Source organism: Phyllostomus discolor, chromosome 3, assembly GCF_004126475.2.
Source record: "Phyllostomus discolor isolate MPI-MPIP mPhyDis1 chromosome 3, mPhyDis1.pri.v3, whole genome shotgun sequence".
Taxonomy (NCBI): Eukaryota; Metazoa; Chordata; class Mammalia; order Chiroptera; family Phyllostomidae; genus Phyllostomus; species Phyllostomus discolor.
Genome location: NC_040905.2, coordinates 165,937,915 through 165,960,738, shown reverse-complemented (window position 1 = coordinate 165,960,738; position 22,824 = coordinate 165,937,915). Strand labels below are relative to the sequence as shown.

Sequence of the window (22,824 nt, the reverse complement as noted above, 5' to 3'; positions counted from 1 at the left end):
TCTTCGGAGGTAACAAGATTTTTAGGTGGTGACATTTAGTCCACTTAGAGAGTAAGGCAGTGGTCCGGTAGACTGTAACAATGTATTGTATAAATAGAGATCTTACGGTAAAATGATAAGCCATAGTATATATTTATTATCTAAAGAATTTGAAGTGGCATCTAATAACAATGTAGCATAAAAGAATATTGTTATTAGGCCATTGGTTGTCACATAGTAAATCTTTCATTAATGTTTGTAAAATAATGACTTTTCAATCAGAAGTCAGAAGCCAGCTAAAAGGTCAAAATGTGCTTTAAAAGTAGTTTAGTGCATTCAGGATAAAAAGTAGCTTAAGGTAGCTAGTGCCTTCATGATAAAGTTTTGAAAACAGCTTTTTTACTTGTGAGGTGTTTACCCTCTAATCAAAGGCTGCCCAGTTGTATATAGTTTGAAGGAAGACAAATAACAGGTTTTGAGCCTAATGGATTTGTGTTTAAATCCCAAATTCACCAGTTACCACTTGTGTGATCTCCTGAATTAAACTGGAGGGCAGAACAGGTGTTACTCTGCCATGCATTCCCAGGTGCCTCCCTCTCAACCCCTGCAGGCAAGGCACGGCTCTTGCATCAGCACAGACATCAGCATGATCTGGGGAAGGGAGTATTGTTTAGTCTTCCTTGAGTCAACTTCTACTGAGATTAGAGTTACTTAAAAATGAAAGAAGAGGAAGGACAACACAATCAGGAAAAAACCCCACACTGATTCGGGGTGGGGGCGGTGGGGAGGTGGTAGGGGAATGTGTCAAAGGGCACACAGGAAACAACTGAAAAAGCTCCCAATGGCCAAAGCCGGGACAATTTGAGCAACAAAATAAGTCTATTGGATTATAACCCAAAGTATAAAATAGATACCCATGTGTCCACAGTGAAAAAAATGACTGAACCAATGGGGGTGGAGGCAAATTTCCCTTGCAGAAGAATTCCAAATAAATTAGGAAGATCCTCAGCCCTTCAGGAGGACCGCCGCCCCTGCCTTATTGTATGCGGCACACAGGGACTTCCTTCCGGGAAGTGCGGTGCGGGAAGGGGTGGAAAGAGTGCCTTAACTGTACAGTGGGCGAACGTAACAAACACGCTTCGGCCGGGTGATCAGGTGATGGATGTCAACAAAACAGGCATAAATCCTGTTGATTGTGTATCGCCTGGGTATGATGTGATGAAAATGGCACCCTGTGCTCTTCCTCCCTGGGACCCCAATCCAACCACAGGAACACACAAATTCTGAATGAGGAGAGTGCTATGTTCCTGACCAGCACTTCTCAAAACTATCAGTGTCACCAGAACAAGTCAAGTCTAAGAAACTGTCACAGCCAAGAAGAGTCTAAGAAGACACGACTATTAAATGTAACATGGAAGCCTGGGTAGGATCCTGGAAAAGAAAAAGAACACGGGGTTAAAGGTAAGGATATCTGAATATCAAACTGTGGACTTCAGTTGATAATACTGTACCAATACTGGGTCACTAATGTGATGAATGCACTACACTGTTGTAAGATGTTATGTGTGTGTGTGTGTTGGGGGAGATAGAGGGGACCTCTCTTTTACTGCCTGCTCAATTTTTCTGTAAATCTAAAATTCTTATGAAAAATACAATCTATTAATTCAAAAAATTAAACATGGAAAAAATGGACATAATAGCCAAAAAGTAAAAAATGTCCATCAACTGGACACTTACCAATTAAAAGGAACAAAGTGCTGATACAAGCTACAACATGATGGTTCAAGAAAATGTTATAATAAATGAAAAGGGTCCAAAACAGGATCAAAGAGACTAGACAGTTGCTCTCATAACAGGAGGGGACAGTGGGGGATAACGGCTAATGGATACAGGGTTTCTTTTAGGAACAAGGTATATTAACTACAGTGTATGAGTTATATACAAATAAAGTTGTTACACAAAATATTTCAATATAAGAACAAAGAGCTGTATCAATGAAAACTAAGTTGAATGCCTTGGAAAGACTCCATTATAGCATGTCACTCTAAAAAAGGCTACTCTGGCTGGTGTGGCTCAGAGGACTGAGTGCGCCTGCCTGCAAACCAAAGGGTCTCTGGTTTGATTCCCAATCAGGCCACATGCTTGAGTTTTGGGCAAGGTCCCCAGTAGGGGTGTGCAAGAGGCAACCACACACTGATATTACTCTCCCTCTCTTTCTCCCTTTCTTTCCCTCTGTCCAAAATAAAGAAATAAAGTCTTTTTTAAAAAATTTTAAAAATAAAAATAAATACCAGAAAAGAAACTCTTATTGTCTGGTCCCATCAATTCTTTAGTGTTGCCTTAAGAATCAAAAGTTTTACATTGTTTACTGCCACATTTAACATGGCACCTACTGCATAGTGGGCACTCAGTAATTAATACTTGATTACTTATTTTCTAATGCTCACAAAGCATGATCCTTGTTTGAAAAACAAACCATTCTAAAATAATCTACAGGAAGGGTGATGATGTCTGATTTCTCTCCATTTTACTCTGAAAATTAAAGTCATTTAATTGTCGATTTGGTCATCAACAGTTAAAAGGTAAAGTTGATTCCAACAGTAATGCTAACCATGAGAAAAAACTATAGTGTATCTTTCTCATCCAAGTATTTCAAGCTGCTAGGCAGTCAAAGGCAAAATCCATTTCTTTCAACACTACTTCCACAATGTATGGCTTTTCTAGAACAATCTAAAATACAGTTTTCCCACCTACTCTAGTAGTCCAAATTATTCAATTTGTAGCAAGGAACCAAGTCCATAAATGTTTAAATAAAGGCCTGTTAGGTTCATTTTGTTGATAATTCCCTTCAAACTTCAGGACTGAGGAATTTTAGACCTCTTCAATCACCTGGCCCTCCTCCATACCCCATACTGACCCTTCTTACAGCTACCTTAAACTCAGTACCAATGTTCTTGCCTCTTTCACTAAAGCTGTGGAAAGCCTAGGAAAGAACCATGTTTTAAGAAGGTGTGTAAAAGCTTTAATTTTTTTTAAAGTCAGGTCTTGCTGGAAAAGGGGAATTCACTTTTACTGAGTTTCTGTATCCAGAGTGCCTTAAATCCCTAGAACAATCCAGAGATCTGCATTGTTATTTCTCTTTTATGAATGAGGCAGAGGCTCAAAGATTTGTAATTTACCCCATACCACTCACTTAGTAGGCTGTAGTTTTGGATCAACTATACCTAAACTTTGATCATCATCATCAATACTCTGCAAATCTTCTATAAGAAGGAGAATAATGGCCTACATTATTTATTTTAGTTAGCAATTCATATTACAAAAATAAAATTACATCTTGAGAATAACCATGGCAAGTTCCAAAGTTCTCTGAAGGTGCTGATTATACCATGGCTCTAATCATTGAAAAATACTTCATTTTGGGGAAAATAAAAATGAAGAACAGGAAAATACATCTTTAAAAGAATATATAAACAACATCAACATACAGAATAAAACTTATATTAAAAGTGATATGTCATTCCATGTAGGTTGACAGAAGTTAAATTGTACTTATTAGCTAGTCTGGGAAAAATAGGTACTTTCATACCCCACTGTAAAGATGAACAGACATTTGGAAGAGCAACTAACCAGTACCTATTAAAAAATTTAAGTGTACATACCCTGGAAGCTCGTGGTTCCACCCTCACATCTCTAGGCTGGCAAAAAATATTCTCATGTAAGAACAAAGATGCACTGCAGTTCATGGCAGCACTGTGTGTGATTTCAAAAACAGGAACCTAGTTCATCTGCTACATCGACCACGACCACATCACTTCACCTCCCAGGGCTTTCCGAATCCTCCAAACGTGTCTCTCTACCCTGTAAAGAGCACCCAGTCTGGCCCCAGCTCACAACCCCAATTCCACCTCAGACCCTGGCTTTCTTTCCTTTCAGCACTCTTGCCTTCTTCCCCATCTTCTCACGTGCTATGCTCCTTCCCATTGCAAGGGCTTCTGAAAACCTTCTCCCTTAGTTTGCATGAACAACTCCTTTTAATTCTAGTCTCAACTTAAAAGCCAACCTCCTTTGACAGCCTTTCCATGACTACTCAATCTAAAGTCAAACTTTGTTTTTATCCACCATTTTAGGCTACCTCCTGTCTTCTTCTGTGTCCCTCCACCAGAACATATGCAGCAATGTGCAAACCTGGCCTTTATCTGCCAGGAGCAGTTTCAGCCCCAGCACTAAATACCTGGGCAAAGTTGAAGCTCTCACTAAACACTTTTTAAAATGAATGTATTCTAGGCTAATACTATGAATAACTATGCAGCAGTTAAAGAATAAGACATATTTATATACACTGTCATGGAAAACTCTAAGACTAATTGTTGAGTTTTTAAAAAAAGCAAACTGTATTACCATATAAGTTTTATTTAAAATATTTCATATTACAAAAATAAAACCCATCCTTGAGTATATTTTATGGCAAATCTGTAAGTTCCCTGAAGAAGTAGCTTAAAGCTTTAATCAGTGGAGAATAATTCGCTTTGGGAAACAACATAAACCATCATGTGTGTGAGTGAAGAGACATCTGAAAGAACAGACGTTATGCTGACAACACTGCTTACCCCTAAGAAGTGACAGTGATGAAGGAGAAAGGTCAGGAGAGACCGACTTCATCTGTGGTGTCTGGATTCTTACAACACAAATGAATTCATGCAATACACATGTAATGAAAAATATTTACAGATTAACACATTTTAAAGGAGAAAACATTTATGAGTTTTATAAATACAGATTTTTAAGAGTATAGATTAAAATTACTTCAAGTATTTCTCCCACAACAGAACAATGATAAGCCCTTTCTGGTCTAGAAGATATGAATCCATATGAATTATTTGTCAAAGACCATTATGAAGTATTATTATGACTACATAAATTATAGAATGGATTTAAACTGTTAGGAAGAAGACACATTTACCTAGCCTCTGCTGTGTTCCAGGAGCTGAGCTGGGGGCATTATAAACCTATTTAATCCTCACAAGAACCTTAAGTGATTGGTATTATCACTGTCCCCTTTATAAACAAGGAAACTAATCTCAGAGAAAAATACTTTGTTCAAGATTACACAGCCAAGAAGTAGCTGAGCTGGAATTAAAGCCCAGGTCTGACTCAATATAGAAATTTCATCAAGTAACTTTCTATTGCACAATATGCTGCCACAAAATATGGGTATTTTTTCTACCACTCATTAAATAATGGATTTAGGAGATGAATGCATATAGAGAAGTTATATATAATAGATACAGAATGCAGGGGAAGGGGCATAGATAATTTAATCAGTCAATATGCCTCCAAACACAATGGAGCCATTTGAGATACATAAATGTAATTCTTTATTTAAAATTCTAAAAAAAATTCGAAATGCCATTTTGATAGTTTTCTCTATTTAACAACTATTAGTTTGGGAAAGGTCTTCTCTAAATTCCATCTAATGCTATTATCCTACAATCTGAGTATTGTTAATGCTGACCTGCTCTTAGAGGAATAGGAGAAAAGTAAAGATTGTTAAATTATCAAATTATCTGAAGTTATATCTGAAGGTTTGTACCTCATCACTTTTTAGTGTAGGCTAAAAATTTGAAAAGTTCAAAAAAACCCAAAATGAATTTAATACCAGTAGTAAAATCTACTTAAAATTAAATGTTCTACAATTAGAATCTTCTAAATAAATTTCAAAGTGAATGGCTGAAGTTTCATTGACTATCAGTAAAGCTTAGAATTGACTAAAAATAAAAAATAGTTCCAATTAGTTTATTTGATTCAGATTTCTTCCACCTATGAGTATCTAGCCAGAACCTTTTATTTCATTTAATAAAAATGGTGATATTATTTGCTTTCAAAATGTTTTTAATAAAATTATATCTATGCAAGAAGCTGAAGTTCTAAAGGAAAATGACAATGCTGAATAAGTTTTACCATCATTATTTTAAAAACAGTAACTTCCATGGATGAGAAGCTCAGCATATGTAAATTTGAAAGACAAATCTGAAAGACATTTTTGTGAAATGTCTATTAAAAAACAGGATATTATATTTTATTATATAAATAGCAAATATTTTACAGTACTGATTTACTATATCTTATATATTCTATAAAACATAATTTTAACATACATTGGAATTCACAGCAGAATTAATGTAAAGAACAGATGCTTGAAATACACCCAGGAGGAAACGTAGCTCTAATATTATCGTCCAATCCTTTTGACATGAAATGCTTCCGATATTATGGACAAACTTGATCTTCTTTAAAATATGTTGTCCACTGCTTTTCTGTCTCTGTCACAGTAGCTATAAATAGTTGCTGAAGGATATCCTTATCCAAATTTCTGCCTGCAGAGAACAAAATATGGTGTGACTGTACCATGTTTATTAAAATGACACAGTTAACCTATCAAATCCAGATCATTAAATTCTTGATGATCTTTTGAAGTGAAAAACAATAGTAATTGAGTGATTCCTTCCTTAGCTTTCTAGTTAAATCCCTCAGAACCCAACTGACATTTGGACTAATCACTATGCTAAAGTTGTTGGAAGATTAAAAGGCCTAGCTAGTTCTTATGAATATTATCATGTGATTAAGACAAATACATTAACCACGTTTATTTACTTGCAGGTGTACAAAAAGGCTTCTGATTGGTTGATACTACTTAAGCAGCACATTATATTCCTTTCAAATATACAGAATCCAACAGAAGTAAGGCCTGCTTGAGTGTGGTTGGTAGGGTAATAACATGGATGTAATAATTTATAGTTTTAATTTGAACACTTCACCTAAAACGTCCCATGGTGTGCTTGAGTGTGATATTATGTTACAGAATTACATGTTTATGATTTTGTAATAAAAGATTTTGTAATTAAAAACAGGCATTATTTGTGCCAGACCCTGTGTTTTCCTGTTTTGCTTTAGAAATTCAACGGTTTGTAACTTACCGATAAGAACCAATCGATTTGTTCTCTCAGCGTCCTCTTTCCAGCTCACTGGGGTCTCCTCCACATCGTACAGCTCATAGACGCCCTGGACAATCATCTGCTGTGGTTTGTCTTTGATCGACACCAGCCCCTGCTCAGAGGACAAGGATCAGTCAGCTTTAATTTGAATTGGAAAGCAGAAAGCAATCATTTAATATTAATGGATTAATTTTTCCTATTCCTTTTCAAAATACAAACTCATAAAAAGATGTTAAAATTACTTATTTCCTGCCCTGCTGGTGTGGCTCATTTATAGTAGAGGAGCCTCTTCCCGTAACTAAAAGGTCATCAGCTCGCTTTCCAGTGAGGCACACACCTAGGTTTCGGGTTGGATCCCTGGTCTGGGCACATACAGTCCCTGGTCTAGACATACATGGGAGGCAACCAATCAATGTTTATCTCTTGCACCAATGTTTCTTTCTCCCCCTTCCTCTCTCTTTAAGAGCAATGAAAAAAAAAATTCCTTCAGTGAGGATTTAAACAATTTTTCTTAAGTTACTTATTTTTAGTTACTCGTGCATTAAGTTTCTTAAAGCCTCCAATTATTAAAAAGTTTCTGTACATATTGATTTTTTAATGTATTTTATTGACTATGCCACTACGGTTGTCCCATTTTTTTCCCCTTTGCCCCTCTCTGCCCAGTACCACCACTCCCTCCAGCAATGCCCTCTCAGTTCATGTCCAGGAGTCATGCATAAGTTCTTCGGCTTCTCCATTTCCTATACTGTTAACATTCTGGTCTATTTTGTACCTAACAATTTGTACTTCTTAATCTCTGCACCTTTTCCTCCATTATCCGCAATTCCCTTCCCCAATTCCCCAATAGCCCTCCAAATGATCTTCATGTCTATGATTCTCTTCCTGTTCTGCTTGTTTGTTTAGTTTGTGTTTTAGATTCAGTTGTTAATAGTTGGGCATTTGTTGCCATTTCAATGCTCGTAGTTTTGGTCTTCTTTTTCTTACATAGTTCCTTTAACGATTCATACAATAATGGCTTAGTGATGATGAACTCCTTTAGTTTTATGTTGTCTGGGAAGCACTTTATCTGTCCTTCAATTCTAAATGATAACTTTGCTGGATAGAGTAATCTAGGTTATAGGTCCTTGCTTTTCATCACTTTGAATACTTCTTGCCAGTCCCTTCTAGCCTGAGAAGTATCTTTTGAGAAATCAACTTTTTTAAAAAAAAGATTTTATTTATTTTCAGAGAGAGAAGGGATAAAGGAAGGGAAAGAAACATCAACGTGTAAGAGAAACATCACCTGGGTTGCCTCTAGTTTCCCCCCAAATGGAGACCCAGGCTACAACCCAGGCATGTGCCCTGACAGGGAATCAAACCTGCGAGCTTTTGGGTCACAGGCCAGTGTTCAATCCAGAGCCACACCTGCCAGGGCAGCTGATAGTCTTATGGAAACTCCTTTGTAGATTAACGCTGCTTCTCTCTTGCTTTTAAGATTCTTTATCTTTAACCTTTGGCATTTTAATTATGATGTGTCTTGATGTGGTCCTCTTTGGGTCCAATTTGTTTGGGACTCTCTGTGCTTCCTGGACTTGTATGTCTATTTCCTTCACCAAATTAGGGAACCTTTCTTTCATTATTTTTACAAATGAGTATTCAATTTCTTGTTCTTCCTTGTCTCCTTTGGATACTGTACCCCTATGATTTGGATGTTGGTATGTTTAGAGATGTCCCAGAGGCTCCTTATTCTATCCTCATTTTAATTCTCTTTTCTGCTTGCTGTTCTGACTGAATGCTCTTTTCTTCCTTATGTTCCAAATTATTGATTTGATTCTCAGCTTCATCCCCTCCTCTCTTGGTTCCCTTTAGATTTTTATTTATTTATTTAGTAATGCAACCTTAGTTTCTGCCTGAGTCTTTTTTATGTTGTTGCAGTACCCAATGATTTCTTTGAGCATCCTGATAACCAATGTTTTGAACCCTGCATCTGATAGGTTGCTTATCTCCATTTCGTTTAGTTCTTTTTCTGAAGTTCTGTGCTGTTTTTTCATATGGGCCATATTTCCTTGCCTCCTCAATTTAGTGGCCTCCCTGTGTTTGTTCCTGTGTATTAGGTAGAGCTGGTTTGACTCCCTGTCTTAGCAGTGTGGCCTATTGTAAAAAAAGTCACCTGTAAATTGTGTGAGCCTTAGGTAATTGCCAGGGTGGGGCAACCTATTTCACTGCTTTGTGGCTCTGGGCGCAGGAGGACTCAGAGAAGGAACAATGCCACTGCCTGGCCTCTGGATATTGCCTGGGAGGAATCTGTCTCCTGGCACTCGCCCTGTTGCCAGTCACTTCACTTTCTCCCCTTCTCCCTGTATACCACTTGTGCCCTTCCAGCTGTTGCCCTGGTGCTGAATCCAAGAGCAGGGTGGGTCTGCGTGAATCCTAAGTCCACCTGGGCCCTTTATGAGGTGTCTCTTGAGAATCCTGCAAGGGTTTCTTCTGCCAACCCAACCCTCACTGGTTTTTGCAGCCAAAAATTATGGGCACTTATCTTCCTAGTTCTGGAAGCCTGGGCTGGGTAGTCTGGTCTGGGGCTGGGATTGCCCACTCCCAAGGTATCCCTTCCAATTTTTATCCACCACATGTGAATGTGGGACTGTTCATTCCACTGCCTCTCTGCCCCTCCTACCCATCTGGATGAATGTGGGTTCTTTAAATCCTTGGCTGTTGGGCTTCCATAGGGCTCGATTTTCTGATGAATCCGGGTGATAGCTGTTTTGTAGTCTACTTGTAATTTTTGCTGTAGTTATGTACAAAGGTGAAGTATGTTTACACCTACATCTTAACTGGAAATCCCACTGATATTTTTCTAACAACAAAATTCATATATGTACTAGGATGTTCTTTCAGTGTTAGCACAACAAAAAATCAAATAGCAAAATGGTAAAATATATCAGATTCTACTGATTATTCCACTTTTAAAAATTTTATACTTGTTTCAGTTTTTGTGGGAAAATCTGAGAAGTTAAAAGATTCTGTTGACAAATAATTTGTTTTTGTATGGGTTGCAACAAATGGAGTAGATAACTATTACATTTATCTAAATAAAGTTCATTTTATATTTATTTACAGAAAGGAAGAACAAATTATCTAATAAGCTGGCTCCTATGGATATAAAATCATTTCTCTGAAATATTTGTTGTGCATATTTGTATAAAATCAACATATATTGACAGAAAAAGACAAATCACTGATAGTCATTCCCACCACACAATTTTTGTGTATTTTTGGTATATTTATGCATTTTGTGTTTTATGTTCTTCTAGTTTTTCTTTGTCTGTGCTCAGCTGCTTTCTGGTTCTTTCCCCTGTTTTTACCCATTTTTATTGAGATATAATTGACATATGACATTGTATTAATTTAAGGTGTATAACATATGATTTTATAGTCTTTTGCTTTTTGAATTTGAATATGTAATAATAAACACCTCAGAATTATCTAAGCATCAATTTTGTATCAAGAGTTTGCAACCTTAGCTGTTACTAGAGTTAACATGTTCAACATGCTGATTACATTGGACCACTACTTGTAACAGGAGCGAGAAGGAAGTCTATGAAGATAAAGACTGTGTTGGTGCAGGTCTCCCAGTGTTGTGTTGAGAGGAAGGCCAAAGGAGGAACCAAAGAGGACAACTACACAAAAAGAGGCATATGTGTAAGGACAAACTACAAACTGGGACAGTGCAGAATGAGCCACTGAACTCTGTATAGAGGTCTTGGTGGCAGCATTAGCATATTGCCACAATGGCTGCTTTTCTAGGTACCACCCCAATGCAGTAGTAGGAGACAAAAACAGTTACAAAATGAAATATGATCTTCCAGCTAGGATCATGGAAGGTAGATGGTGCTACAATCATAAAGCAGCAGCAGGGTCGGGTGGGAAGGATATGGGATTCTCCTGTCTTGCTCTACAGCAGCAAGCTCAGGTAGGACTGGCACAAGGAGTGAAGAAATCAGAACCTAAACAGTTTTTCCACAGTCTAACCTTTGTTGTTCAGGTGATCCCAGCAAGTCATTCCCTAACCAGAGAATCTAGTTACTAACAGTAATAATAATAAACAATAATTAAAAGTTTACACACTTCTGGAAACACAAGAAAAGACACTCAAATAACAGCCGATGGATTACGCACACAACCTAGAACCACTGCCCTATGTAAAAAACACCTTTTGTGCCCTGCCCAGGTGGCTCAGTTGGTTAGAGCATCGTCCCACACACGGGAAGGTTGCAGATTTGATTCCCAGTCAGGGCACATACCTAAGCTGTAGGTTCAATCCCTGGTCAGGGAGCATATGGAAGGCAACCAGCCAATGCTTCTTTCTCACATCAGTGTTCCTCTTTCTCTCCCTTCCTCTCTAAAATCAATAAACATCTCAGATGAGGGTTTTAAAAAAACAAACAAACCACCTTTTGTGGCAATAAACACCCTAATGTCACGTGTTCTTCTAGTCTTTTATAGTACAGCTTATAGTATGACCAATGTTTAGTGTCTACTAGAAGCATTGAACAAAGGTTCAGCTGCAGCAAGATTTCTAATATTATTTTTCTGTTAATAAAGCTTTATTGGAAAAAATAAACACAGGAAAGTGTTCAGTTTTCTCTAACTGACTAAGCTGAGTGCCAAAGTGAGGAGACTTTCAATAGGTCAAGCTCATGAGCCAGATAACTCTCAGAACTCCTGAGAGTAGAGAACACAGGCTAACATTTCAAAATGCATGGGTTGTTTTAGCTGCAACACTAAATGAAGCTGTGCAAATAAATCGTGTTTTAAGCAGTGATTTCCAAGACTTCTTTTCAGCAGTGGAAATAAAGAAAAGTGAAAATAGATAAACGTTATTTGTACTAAAATCAGTGCTTCTGTATGATTTTTTAAAATCCAAAATGATTTTATATAATAGCCAAGAAAGGGACTCTGTCCAAAAGTATAAGCCTGTAAACTGTATACTGCACCTTTAGTCGTATGACCTCCATGCAGTCACCATCCTTGTTCCTCACATCCTTTTCCCACAGAAGATTCTGTATCAAGTGACATAGGCGAGTAAGACCAACCACAGCTAATAGCAACAACTACATAGCAACACAGTTGATAAATCATTAATCAGCTAACAACTTCATTCACCTGAATAAATACATTTAGATTTTCTTCCTTTGCATTTCCTGGTACTTCAAATGTGACTGTAATAATACTCTGTAAATCAAGACAGAATCAACAATGAGTTTTTACAGTAAAAAACGATTTTTTAAGAAAAATGACAAGTTTTAAGGTAAAAAGTAAGGAACGCATTCATAGAAATGTATGTGGCCTAACAATACCCATTATGTATAACTTTTTGACTATTACTTGCTGATTTTCAGTATTGGCAACTCCATTTCCTATGCTGTGAAGTTGATCAGTGATTTAACGTTTACTATGATCAGTGGTTTATCTGATCATAGATAACGGTTATCTATGATCAGTGGTTTAACGTTTACACAGAGAAACTGTCAGAAAGGGAACTCATTATTTAATTCATTCTCTCCAGGATTCTCAGTGCTAAGAGAGAAGGTAATATTAATACACACGTAGAGTTTATCAACTATAAGTACTGAGACAGGTACCCTTGCCTGGGTCACTTCATTTATCTTTCATTCATTTGTGACAACTATCCTGTGAAATAAAGAGAATTATTTCCATTTTATAAATTGGGGGAAATGAGGCCCAAACAAAAAACAAATAAACTACCCAGAGCCAAGAATAGACCTCAAAAGCAAAAAAATTAATTCTTTTCATTGGGAAAATAAATATAAAAGAAAGGTCTGGGTTATCTCTGGCCAAACATGTGCCAAGGGGAGAAGAATACCTAGAGATGAGAATGAATATTATGTCACCTTTGGTTTTAGAAGATAACATCATCATTTATAGCATGTTAACTTTCAGATTTACTTTTCCTCCTGACCTTGATAAATCTCTCACTGTCTTCTTAAGGAACCAGAAGCTTATGATTTCCTGTAGCTAGTCACATAATTAAAATTAAAATGTCCAATTTCTACCATAACCCAAAATTTCAAACTTTATGATGAAAATCCAAGGCTAAAAACATAACCTGATAAAAGCACAAACCTCATCATAGATAATGAGAATAAAGTGTTCAAGCCAACCTTTAAAACAGGCAGAAAAAAAAATTCTAAGGCACGGCTTTCCATCATTTCCTAGAACTGCATATCTACTCACCAGCAGAAAATCATACAGGCTTATGCTATAAAATATGAAAAGATTAGAACTGCTTTCTATCCAAACATACTGAGTTGGCCAAAAAGTTCATTTGGTTTTTTTCGGATGATGGTTCTAATAGTGCTTAGTTGTCTTTAACTTCATTTGAAACAATTTTGTTAGATTGTATTGTGACAGCTGTCATACCAGTGTGCTTTTTTAAAAAGCCAATCAAAATTGGTAAATTTTTGTGCAGCCATTTTATTATTGAAGATGGAAGAAGATACACAACATTTTTGGAGTATTATGCTTTATTATTTGAAGAAAGGTAAAAATGCAACTGAAGCCCCCCAAAAGATTTGTGCAGTGTATAGAGAAGGTGCTGTGACTGACTGCACATGTCAAAAGTGGTTTGTGAAGTTGACATTTTGACCAAATAATTCTTCACTGTGGGGCTGTCTTATGCATTGAAAGATATTTAGCAGCACCCCTGGCCTCTACCCGCTAGAAGCCAATAGTGGGAGAGCACCAAAATATTCAAAATATCTAAATCAATAAAGTTATTGGTGAAAATGAAAAATGTGTCTTTTATTTTATGGAAAAAACTAAATGTGCATTTGGCCAACCCAACAGTTAGAAAATAGCTAAAAGTAAATAAATATTATAGACCAACATAAGCAGAAAATACATTGGCATTTAGTCTACACTGTTGCTACTAATAGGAAAAGCAGAAGGCACTTTGTTGTTCAGATATGGGAACTGAAAGCCAACTAAAATTGGACTTTAAAATACCATATTTCTAAAAGTATTTATTTTGTTGCAATAGCTAAAGGGTAGAAACAATGTAAAATTAATGGATAAATGAAAATATGCAATAATGCAGTATAAAATGTGGAATAACAGAATTTTATAACAGAGTAATAGAATTACTCATTCTTTAAAGGAAAAGAAATTTTGACGCATGCTACAATGTGGGTGAATCTTAAAGACATTATGCTAAGTGAAATAAGCCAGTCACAGAAGGACAAATACCACATGATTCCACTTATATAAGATATCTACATAGGCAAACTTATAGAAGCAGGTAGTAGACCGGTGGTTGCCAGGGGCTGGGGTAAGGGAAATGGAGAGTTGCTATTCAGTGAGTATAGAGTTTCAGTTATGCAAGATGAAAACATTCTAGAGCTTCACCGTACAACAACGTGCATGTAGTTAACCATACTGCACTATACACTTTGGATGCTTATACCAAACCTTTCCTTCATCATTTTAATATTGTTAAAAATAGACTATATATAGAACCCCACTCTGCTTTTAAGCAGGGATTCCCTTCAGAAGAACTGATCAAATATGTTGAGTGACCTGGAGAACGGAGAAGTCAGAAAGCATAATTTTCTAAACTAATAGGGTCTGGCACAAATAACGCCCCTCTCCCCCCCTTTTATTACATAACATCTTTGCCCTGGCTGGTGTGGCTCAGTGCATTGAGTGCCAGCCTGCTAACCAAAGGGTTACTGGTTAAATTCCCCAGTCAGGGCAAGTGCCTGGGTTGCGGGCCAGTTCCCCATTAGGGGGCATGTGAGAAGCAACCACACATTGAATTTTCTCTCCCTTTCTTCCTCCCTTACCCTTTCTCTAAAAATAAATAAATAAAATCTTCTTTTAAAGCTTATATTACAAAATCATAAGCATATAATTGTGTAACACAATGATATCACATGCAAGCACCATATGACATTTTTAGATGAAATGTTCAAATTGCTGTCCATCTCCTGCAAGACATTCACGCACTCTACCAATCACACTTAAAGGTGTTACTTCTTCCAGACCCTGTATTCTAAGCAATTCCAGTTTAATGAGTTCCTGTAATGCTTTAAGATGTGAGATTAGATGACCTCAAAAACATTTAAGTCTGAAAATTATCAACACAGTTCAAAAAAATACATTTTTAGGAAGAGTTCTAATATAATAGTCGTAAACAGAACCAATTTAGTTCGAAATATTTAAAAATATTTTTAAGATTTTTTTTTACCTGATCAAGATGAGGGTGTATTGTTGGCAAATGTTGAAGTTTTTCCTGCAAACTAAAACAACTCATTATAAATTCAGAGATCAATACATTTTTTATTTAATCGTATACATTTCTTAGAGATACAAAGCTACACAAGGAAGAGAAAATCCAGTGTTGAATCTATTACATGTTGCTCACATATTCTAATAGAGAAAATCTGGCAGACTGTTTTAAAACATAAAAATGTACACATGCCCGCATACATAAATACAATGTAAAGAAAAACTAATCTTTAGCAACACTATTTTGTGTGGGTAAATATGTCAGTAGATTTCTTTTTAATTCCAACTGATCTAATACAGGCCTAGAAAAGTGCAAATAAGCATTTTTACTATTGCTCAAAATTTCACTAACTCTCCCCATGCTTACTAATATGAAAATGCTGGTACCTAAAGAAAGTTAGAAGAATAAAATTTTCTTTATAAATGTTTTCCCTTGAACATGACTACTTAGTAAAAAAAATAAACAGTATCCATAAATGTAAGTCTTCTATATACTCAGTTACTGGTAAAAACAAAAAGTCAGAATCTTAAAAACGCATTGTTCTGAGAGAAAAAGAGGGAGAAGATCAATATGGCATAACAAATTATAACCATAACAAATGTAGCAAACATTTAGACACTGATGGGGATAGGACTGGGAAGAGGAAAGGACTTAAAGCCTTGCAGATGTGTTGCCCTGAAGAACAGTGAGGGGTAAATTAGTAACACAAGTTTAGGAAAAAGAAAAGGCTTATAGGGACTATAGGAGTAAGTCCCTAGGAGGGGAGGGGGTTTTAGTAGGGAAAGTGTCAGATTAGATATCCCCAGCTGGTTGCTCAGGAATGGAGTCTCCGTGTAATAACTGAACACAATGAAAAGTTATGTAAAAGCTCACAGCAGGAGCATCCCATTAAACAGCTACTTCTTTAAGTGTCACTAATGCATTATAACTGTTAAGCAAGTCACATGCTCTTTTCCTACACTCAGTTATTTAATGTTGTTGGACAATGACTGCCTGACACTTCCACAGGGCAGGAGGAAAACATTTTCTTCTGCCCCCTTCAGGTCCCTGGCTGGGTCTGAAAATTAGACTGACAAAGACAGAGCAACAGGAGGAAAGCATACAATCGCTGAAGTTTTCCAGGACACAGCAGCCTTCATAAGGAAATGAAGACCCAAATAAATGCTTAAGGTGCAGTGGTCTCGTGTTGGGCCTGACGAAGAGTGCAAAGCCATGGAAAGACATGACAGGACAGAGTGTGAGTCAAGTGCAGTGAACTGGGGAAACTCGGCGGGTCTGCTCCTTCAGATTCCTCTGTGTGTCCGTTTGTCTTCAGACATAAGGATGCTCCTTTCCTCTGGATGTAAGAAGGAGACTCTCACATGAGGGTTTTATTGATCCATCTACTTCCGAGGAAATGGAAGAAAACATTCACAAATCATATGTCTGATAGGGGGTTAACACCTGGAATATACAAGAATCTCCTATAACTCAGCCACAACATCGAAATCAAATAACCTGATTTAAAAATGAGCAAAGTATTTAAATGGACATTTTTCCAAAGATGATATACAAATGGCCAACAAGCATATGAAAAGATTTCAACATCTCTAATCATTAGAGAAATGCAAATCAAAATCACAATGTGCAACCACCTCATACCCATGAGGACAGCTACTACCAAAAACAACAAAAAATAAGTATTGGCCAAGATGTAGGAAAACTGAAACCCTTGTGCACTGCTGGTGGGAACGTAAAATGGTGCAGGTACTATGGAAAACAGCATGACAGTTCCTAAAAAACTTAAAAATAGAAATACCACAGGCTACAGCAATCTCACTTTTGGGTATATATCCAAAAGAATTGAAAGCAAAATCTTGAAGAGATATTAGCACACCTATGTTCATAACAACATTATACACCATAGGGGAATATTAGCCTTTTAAAAGGAAGGAAAGAAATCCTATCATATGCTAACATGGATGAACCTTGAGGACTTGGTGAAATAAGCCAGTCATGATAAGACAAATACTGTTTGATTCTACTAAGGAGTATCAAAGTAGTCAGATTCACAGAAAGGAACAAGAGAGTGATGGTTGCCAGGGGCAGAAGGGAGGGGAACATGGAGAGCTGTCATTTAATAGGTGCAGAGTTTTAGTTTTGCAAGGTAAAAAAGTTCTGTAGAAGATATGAATATACTTTACTGAACTGTACACTTAAAAATGGTTAAGATGACTTGAAAAAAAGATACTGATATCCAAAAAAGAAATTTACATTCTTCTCTTCCTTATCAAAAAGATTCTTTTTAGGGAAAGAGACAGGAAACTGATCCATTACTGAGGGAAAAGGAGGTACTTGTGGTAACACCCCAAGCTAAATCTTTCTATGTATTTCATGTATTTTGTCACAGAAAGTATTATGTATATTTGGAGTAGAAATATTAACAATTACCCTCTAACATTAAATGCCATTTACACTATGATTTCTATAGGAAAATGTACTGTGATCTCCAAACATCCAATTAACAAAACTGTCAAGAACATAATCATTAGGAACGGTCTTTTATGTCAAAGGAATTACAGGAAGCTTAAACCAGGCATGCAACTCTGTAAATCACTCTTCTACCTCTTTTTGTAATAATAGGTACATTACAACAAAAATGACCAAAATATAGGAAACATACCTTATTCCAGAGAGACTGTCAAAGGCATGAAGATCTAACACGTTAGAGAGAGCAACTCTAAAAAAAAAAAAAGAAAACCAAAGTAACAGTGTGAAATTCTATGAAATGTAATCAAGAAAAAAAATCTCAAAGATTCTTTTGCCAAAAATGTAGACATAAAGGTTTATCAGTGTATCACAGTATTTTTAGAAACATAAAAACAACAGGCAAGGAACAAAAAGTTTGTAAAAAATTATTTTGTGAATTTTATACATAAATTTCAAAATCTGGGTAAATGGTGTAAGATTAAGACTACTTGGCTGTTGCTTCAATAAGCTATAATTTTTTAGTTTGCTGGGTGTTTTTACTTTTAATTGTCTTTTCAATTCTGAAAATTTATGAGCTTTGTTTTCTTTATTTATTGATTTTTTTAGAGAGAGAGGAAGGGGAAAAGAGAGAGAGAAGAGACATTAATTCGTTGCTCCACTTATCGATGCAGCCATTGGTTGATTCCTGTATGTGCCCTGACTGGGGATCAAACCCTCTCAACCTTAGTGTACTTGGACAACACTCTCACCAACTGAGCTACCAAGCCTGGGACTTTTGAGTTTTTCACATATATTTTTTATTACAAAAAGAAAAAAAATCAGTTAACTGAAACTTTACAACACAACAGTTTATTATTCAAAATATGAAATGAGGCTGGTGGAACAAATGGAAATAACATTATAACATAGGTGCACCACTTCTGGAATTTTCATATTTCTTTTACTCCACCTCCCTCCTTCCATGATATAACAGGTAACATTATAAGACTGTGAGGAGTCAAACAACCACTGTGTGTATTAGAAATATTCACCCTAGGACCCCATCTATATGCAAAGAATGTGATTTTATTTCATTTTCTTCAGAATGGTGTTGCATATAGACTAAAACTTTCTGGTTAGTGATCTATCTGAATAAACATTATTTCTGTTAGAATAATTTAGTAGTAAATAATTAAACTGTATTAGGAAAGCAAGAATTCAAATAAAAAAGAATATTATATCAAAATTAGCATGAGATCTGATTTAAATACATATATTTATAAAAACTAGTGATTGAGTTCTAATTTTTACAAGCCTATAAAACAGTAAAGGACAGTGATTTTTCTACAATCAAAGCTACAATCAAAGAATGTTTAAAGACAACAACAGTATAATTACATTTCAAAATTAGATTCCAGGAACTTCCCATTTATTAAATTTTTCCACAAGGAAAACAAAACTTTGTCACACTCAAGATTTTTTAAAATGCATAAACATGTAAGCTAAATCAACTCCCTGAACTTAGGACTGACTGACCAGCTGTGTCTGCTTTGTTCATTCTCAACAGTCTGCCACAAATTCACACGTGGGCCCACACTCCGCTCTTAGATTATGAATGCTTATCCTGGCACAAGGCAGACAGATTCCCAGCTTTTTAAAAGAAGAACACTCCAAAGTTCTATGTTAATAGACTGTAACAATATTTCAAATTCTGGACACTGTAGATGAGCAGAATTAGGAAATGATCAAGCAAAGAAGTAAATGCTCCATGAAGAAATCTTTGAATATCAATTTAAATGAGACCAAAGCCTTAACATTAAACATATCCCCCTTTTCACTATCACAATTGAGCAAATATTTATATTGATAGGTGATGAATGAAATTTCCCCCCAAGTTTGTTATCTTTATCTCAGGAAATAGCTTAAGGTTTAAGAAAGTTTACAGATGCCAACTGTGCCAATATCAAAATTCAGGCCAATTGTTTGAAGAACAAAAGTCAGTTTTGAAACACGAGCTTCTAAATGAACTAGTTTCGCTGTGACAGTGTCCTTGAAAATACATAGATTTAGAGATAATTCTGCTTTATCCCAGATTCCTTTGACATTTCCAGAACAGAGAGGACCAACAACAGATCTGTGCAAGTAGAGTTCTACAGAGAATAAAATATCAAAGCCTCTTACTGTATTCTCACCAGATTCTCAATGGAGAATAAAAGGGAAAAGCCTAAGCTTCCAGATGAAAGTTACCATGGGCTTCCTTCAAATCTGTTATCACCATGAAAAGGGAAAAAGGGCTGTGGACATGTACAACAGTGTGGTGGCTACGGGGAGAAGTGGGGATAAGAGGGATAAATGGTAATGGAAAAAATACAATAAAAAAGTTTTAAAAACGAACATGAATGAACTATAAATACGAGGGTTTATTTTGGTACTCTCAATGCTGTTCCATAAATACAAATTAAATAAATATGTATTTATGTTTTTGTCAATAAGCGAAATAAAAAACATCAGGCATTTTTCAAAACATTAATATAAAAAAATAAAGAAAAACAAGGACTACGACCATTATGTAAAAACTAAATGAGAGAATAAGGCAAACGTAAAGAGGGAGGTAAACACTTTCAAAGAACATCTATTCTCCTAACTTCTGGAACTGCCTATGCCAGGAGTGCCTAACCAATGAAGAGTTTTCAGTGTTCCCCATGTCTGAAGAGCACTTTAAGTAGACAGGAGAATGGCAAGGAAGAGGGCTCTGGCTGTCCAAGGTGGAAAGGGGAGTTCAGGGGTGACTCCAGGGATATTGCCTACAGTCACCTTTTCAAGTTCCAGGAGTCTCACTAATAGAGGCCACCAGCAAATTCCAGATCTATGAATTATCAATACCATCCAACAGAGTCCTAACACTAGACTTCAACTTTCAAATGTTCTCCCCAGTGGCACCTCAAATGACTACAAAACTGAACTAATCACCTTCACTAAACTCACTAACATCACCTTACCCCCAAAATTGCCCCCCCTTCTCTTATTTACTAACCTGGAAAAACTGCACCATATTTAATCCATTTCCCAAGAGTCATACTGCTTTTAAAATCCTCCCCTAATTCCCTGCTGCCTACAGGAGAAAATCCAAACTACGTATCATGGCATTCAAGACCTTTTACGGTTATCACTTTGGTTGTATCTTTTTCTCTCTGCAACATAATACCATAGGTTTTAGTCATTCTAATATATTCACAGGCCCCTGAAGTACAAAATATTCCTTTGGCCTAGAAAGCTATTACTATTCTTGTCCACCTGGAAAACTCCTATTCATTCAACTCAGATCAATCAATGATCAAGACTCAGGTCAATGATTACCTTCTCAGTCAAAATTTTCTCATGCTTCATCAAGAAGAATTGAGTAATTGTTCCCCTATCTTCTTTATCTTACAGGACCCTGTGCATTTAATACTTCTGCTATATAATAATACTTGATTTGGTGTTTGCTTGTTTGCTTCTATCTCCTTCAAATGACTCATCTCTTTCAAGGCAAAGTTTTTGCCTTATCCATTGCCTAAATCTTTAACATGCCATAAACTGTCTAGCAACTAGTAGAATGCTCAATAAATAGTCTGTTGAACAGATTAGGTTACAATCAACAAAGTGGATGTGGGTTTTTCTCTGTTTAGTTCACTTACATCTCCAAGGCTTTTTAAAAGTCAAAAAAAAAGAGAGATAAGAATGATATTCCTAATCTTCCCCTTCTGCTTCTGCAGTCTATATGATCCATTAGAACTTCCATTTTCCTCAAAATCAACTTAAGTCTTACCAATAAAACAATGCTGCACATCATTCTCATTCCTTAAATACTGTCAAGGTAAGCCTTTCTTATGTATGCTTATAGCAGCTTTACTATTGTCAGTTTTCTTTATTGTCAGCATTTGTCAACCACAAGATGCTTATGGGATGTTAAAAAAAATACACACAGTAAAACTAAACTTCCATCACAGTGATTTCAACTAGTTTGTTAAAAACCAAATCCCTAGCTTCTAAACTGGGAAACTGAAGTTGCTATGCCTCAAGGAGTTTGGGAAAATATTTAATATAAGATTCATGACTTAATAGTAAGAATTCTACCATGGAGTTCTGATCTGCACTGAAAAGGATCCTAATCCAACATCAATCCTCAACATAAGAAGTACTACTTCAAAGTCCCTAGATTCTCAGATGCACTGGCTAACACCAGGCATTGAAAAAACAAGAAAAAAGGATATTTTATTCTTTTCATTCATCCATTTGCAGTAATAAAATTTAAGCACTGCATGTTTGCTGTTCTATAATATAACAGAACAAATGTTAGAAATGTCATGTAAGGCCCTGGCTGGCATAGCTCAGTGGACTGAATGTGGGCTGTGAACCAAAGGGTCACTGGTTCGATTCCCAGTCAGGGTTGCAGGCCAGGGTTGCATCTGCAACATGCCTGGGTTGTGGGCCAGGTCCCCAGTGAGAGGCAACTGCATATTGATGTTTCTCTCCCTTTCTCCCTCCCTTCCCCTATCTTAAAAAATAAATAAATAAAATCTTTTTTTAAAAAAGTAGTGTCATATAAGTATCAAAATTGTTACATAAGCTATTCAAGGTGAAACCTTTATGCTGGACATAAAGGTCCTAAGTAAAAATCAACAGAAAGAAAAATTAAGATAAATTCATGGACCTTTAAAAACTGATTTGATATATTTGTAAATATGAAACAAAGAAATGCTATTATGACAGAATTACAGCTATTTATGGATATGATTTCTAAAACCTCATTTAAGCATTAAAGGGTTGTCTGTCATTTCATAAAAAAAAGAAAAATTAAGGAGAAAGGAAACAGTAAAATGCAACAGAAAGAAGACAGATACTGAAGAATGGCTCATAGTATAAGGTAGGTTATCGGAGGTTTTCCGCAGTGGAATTTGAAACGCAGGGAGCACATATGGTGTGTGCTTGTACAGAACTTAAACTCAGGGCATTGTTCTGCTACCTCTGCCAGCTGATGAGTGGCTCCTGAGAATGCATACCAAATTAATTTCCCCGCTGCTGACATGCATATAAGCAGCTGCTGCTGTTACTGCCTAATACTTATGACAG

The 22,824-nt window shown here is 36.3% G+C and overlaps 1 protein-coding gene across 7 annotated transcripts in view; it reads right to left on the bottom strand.

The window, feature by feature from the left end:
- Nucleotides 1-4,375: 4,375 nt before the first annotated feature.
- CBWD3 (COBW domain containing 3) overlaps nucleotides 4,376-22,824 on the bottom strand; it is a 52,557-nt gene continuing 34,108 nt past the window's right edge. For 3 of the 7 annotated variants that reach the window (XM_028523511.2, XM_036021721.1, XM_036021725.1), the window contains 6 exons: nucleotides 17,927-17,983; nucleotides 15,223-15,274; nucleotides 12,120-12,188; nucleotides 11,951-12,016; nucleotides 6,957-7,086; nucleotides 4,376-6,356 (listed from right to left, as the gene is read on the bottom strand). In XM_028523511.2, the coding sequence (XP_028379312.1) occupies nucleotides 6,250-6,356; nucleotides 6,957-7,086; nucleotides 11,951-12,016; nucleotides 12,120-12,188; nucleotides 15,223-15,274; nucleotides 17,927-17,983 (481 nt within the window). In that variant the 3' untranslated portion in view covers nucleotides 4,376-6,249. Of the gene's footprint in view, nucleotides 6,357-6,956; nucleotides 7,087-11,950; nucleotides 12,068-12,119; nucleotides 12,189-15,222; nucleotides 15,275-17,926; nucleotides 17,984-22,824 lie in introns of all 7 variants that reach the window. The other 4 variants (XM_036021722.1, XM_036021720.1, XM_036021723.1 and 1 more) reach the window with 4 other exon arrangements.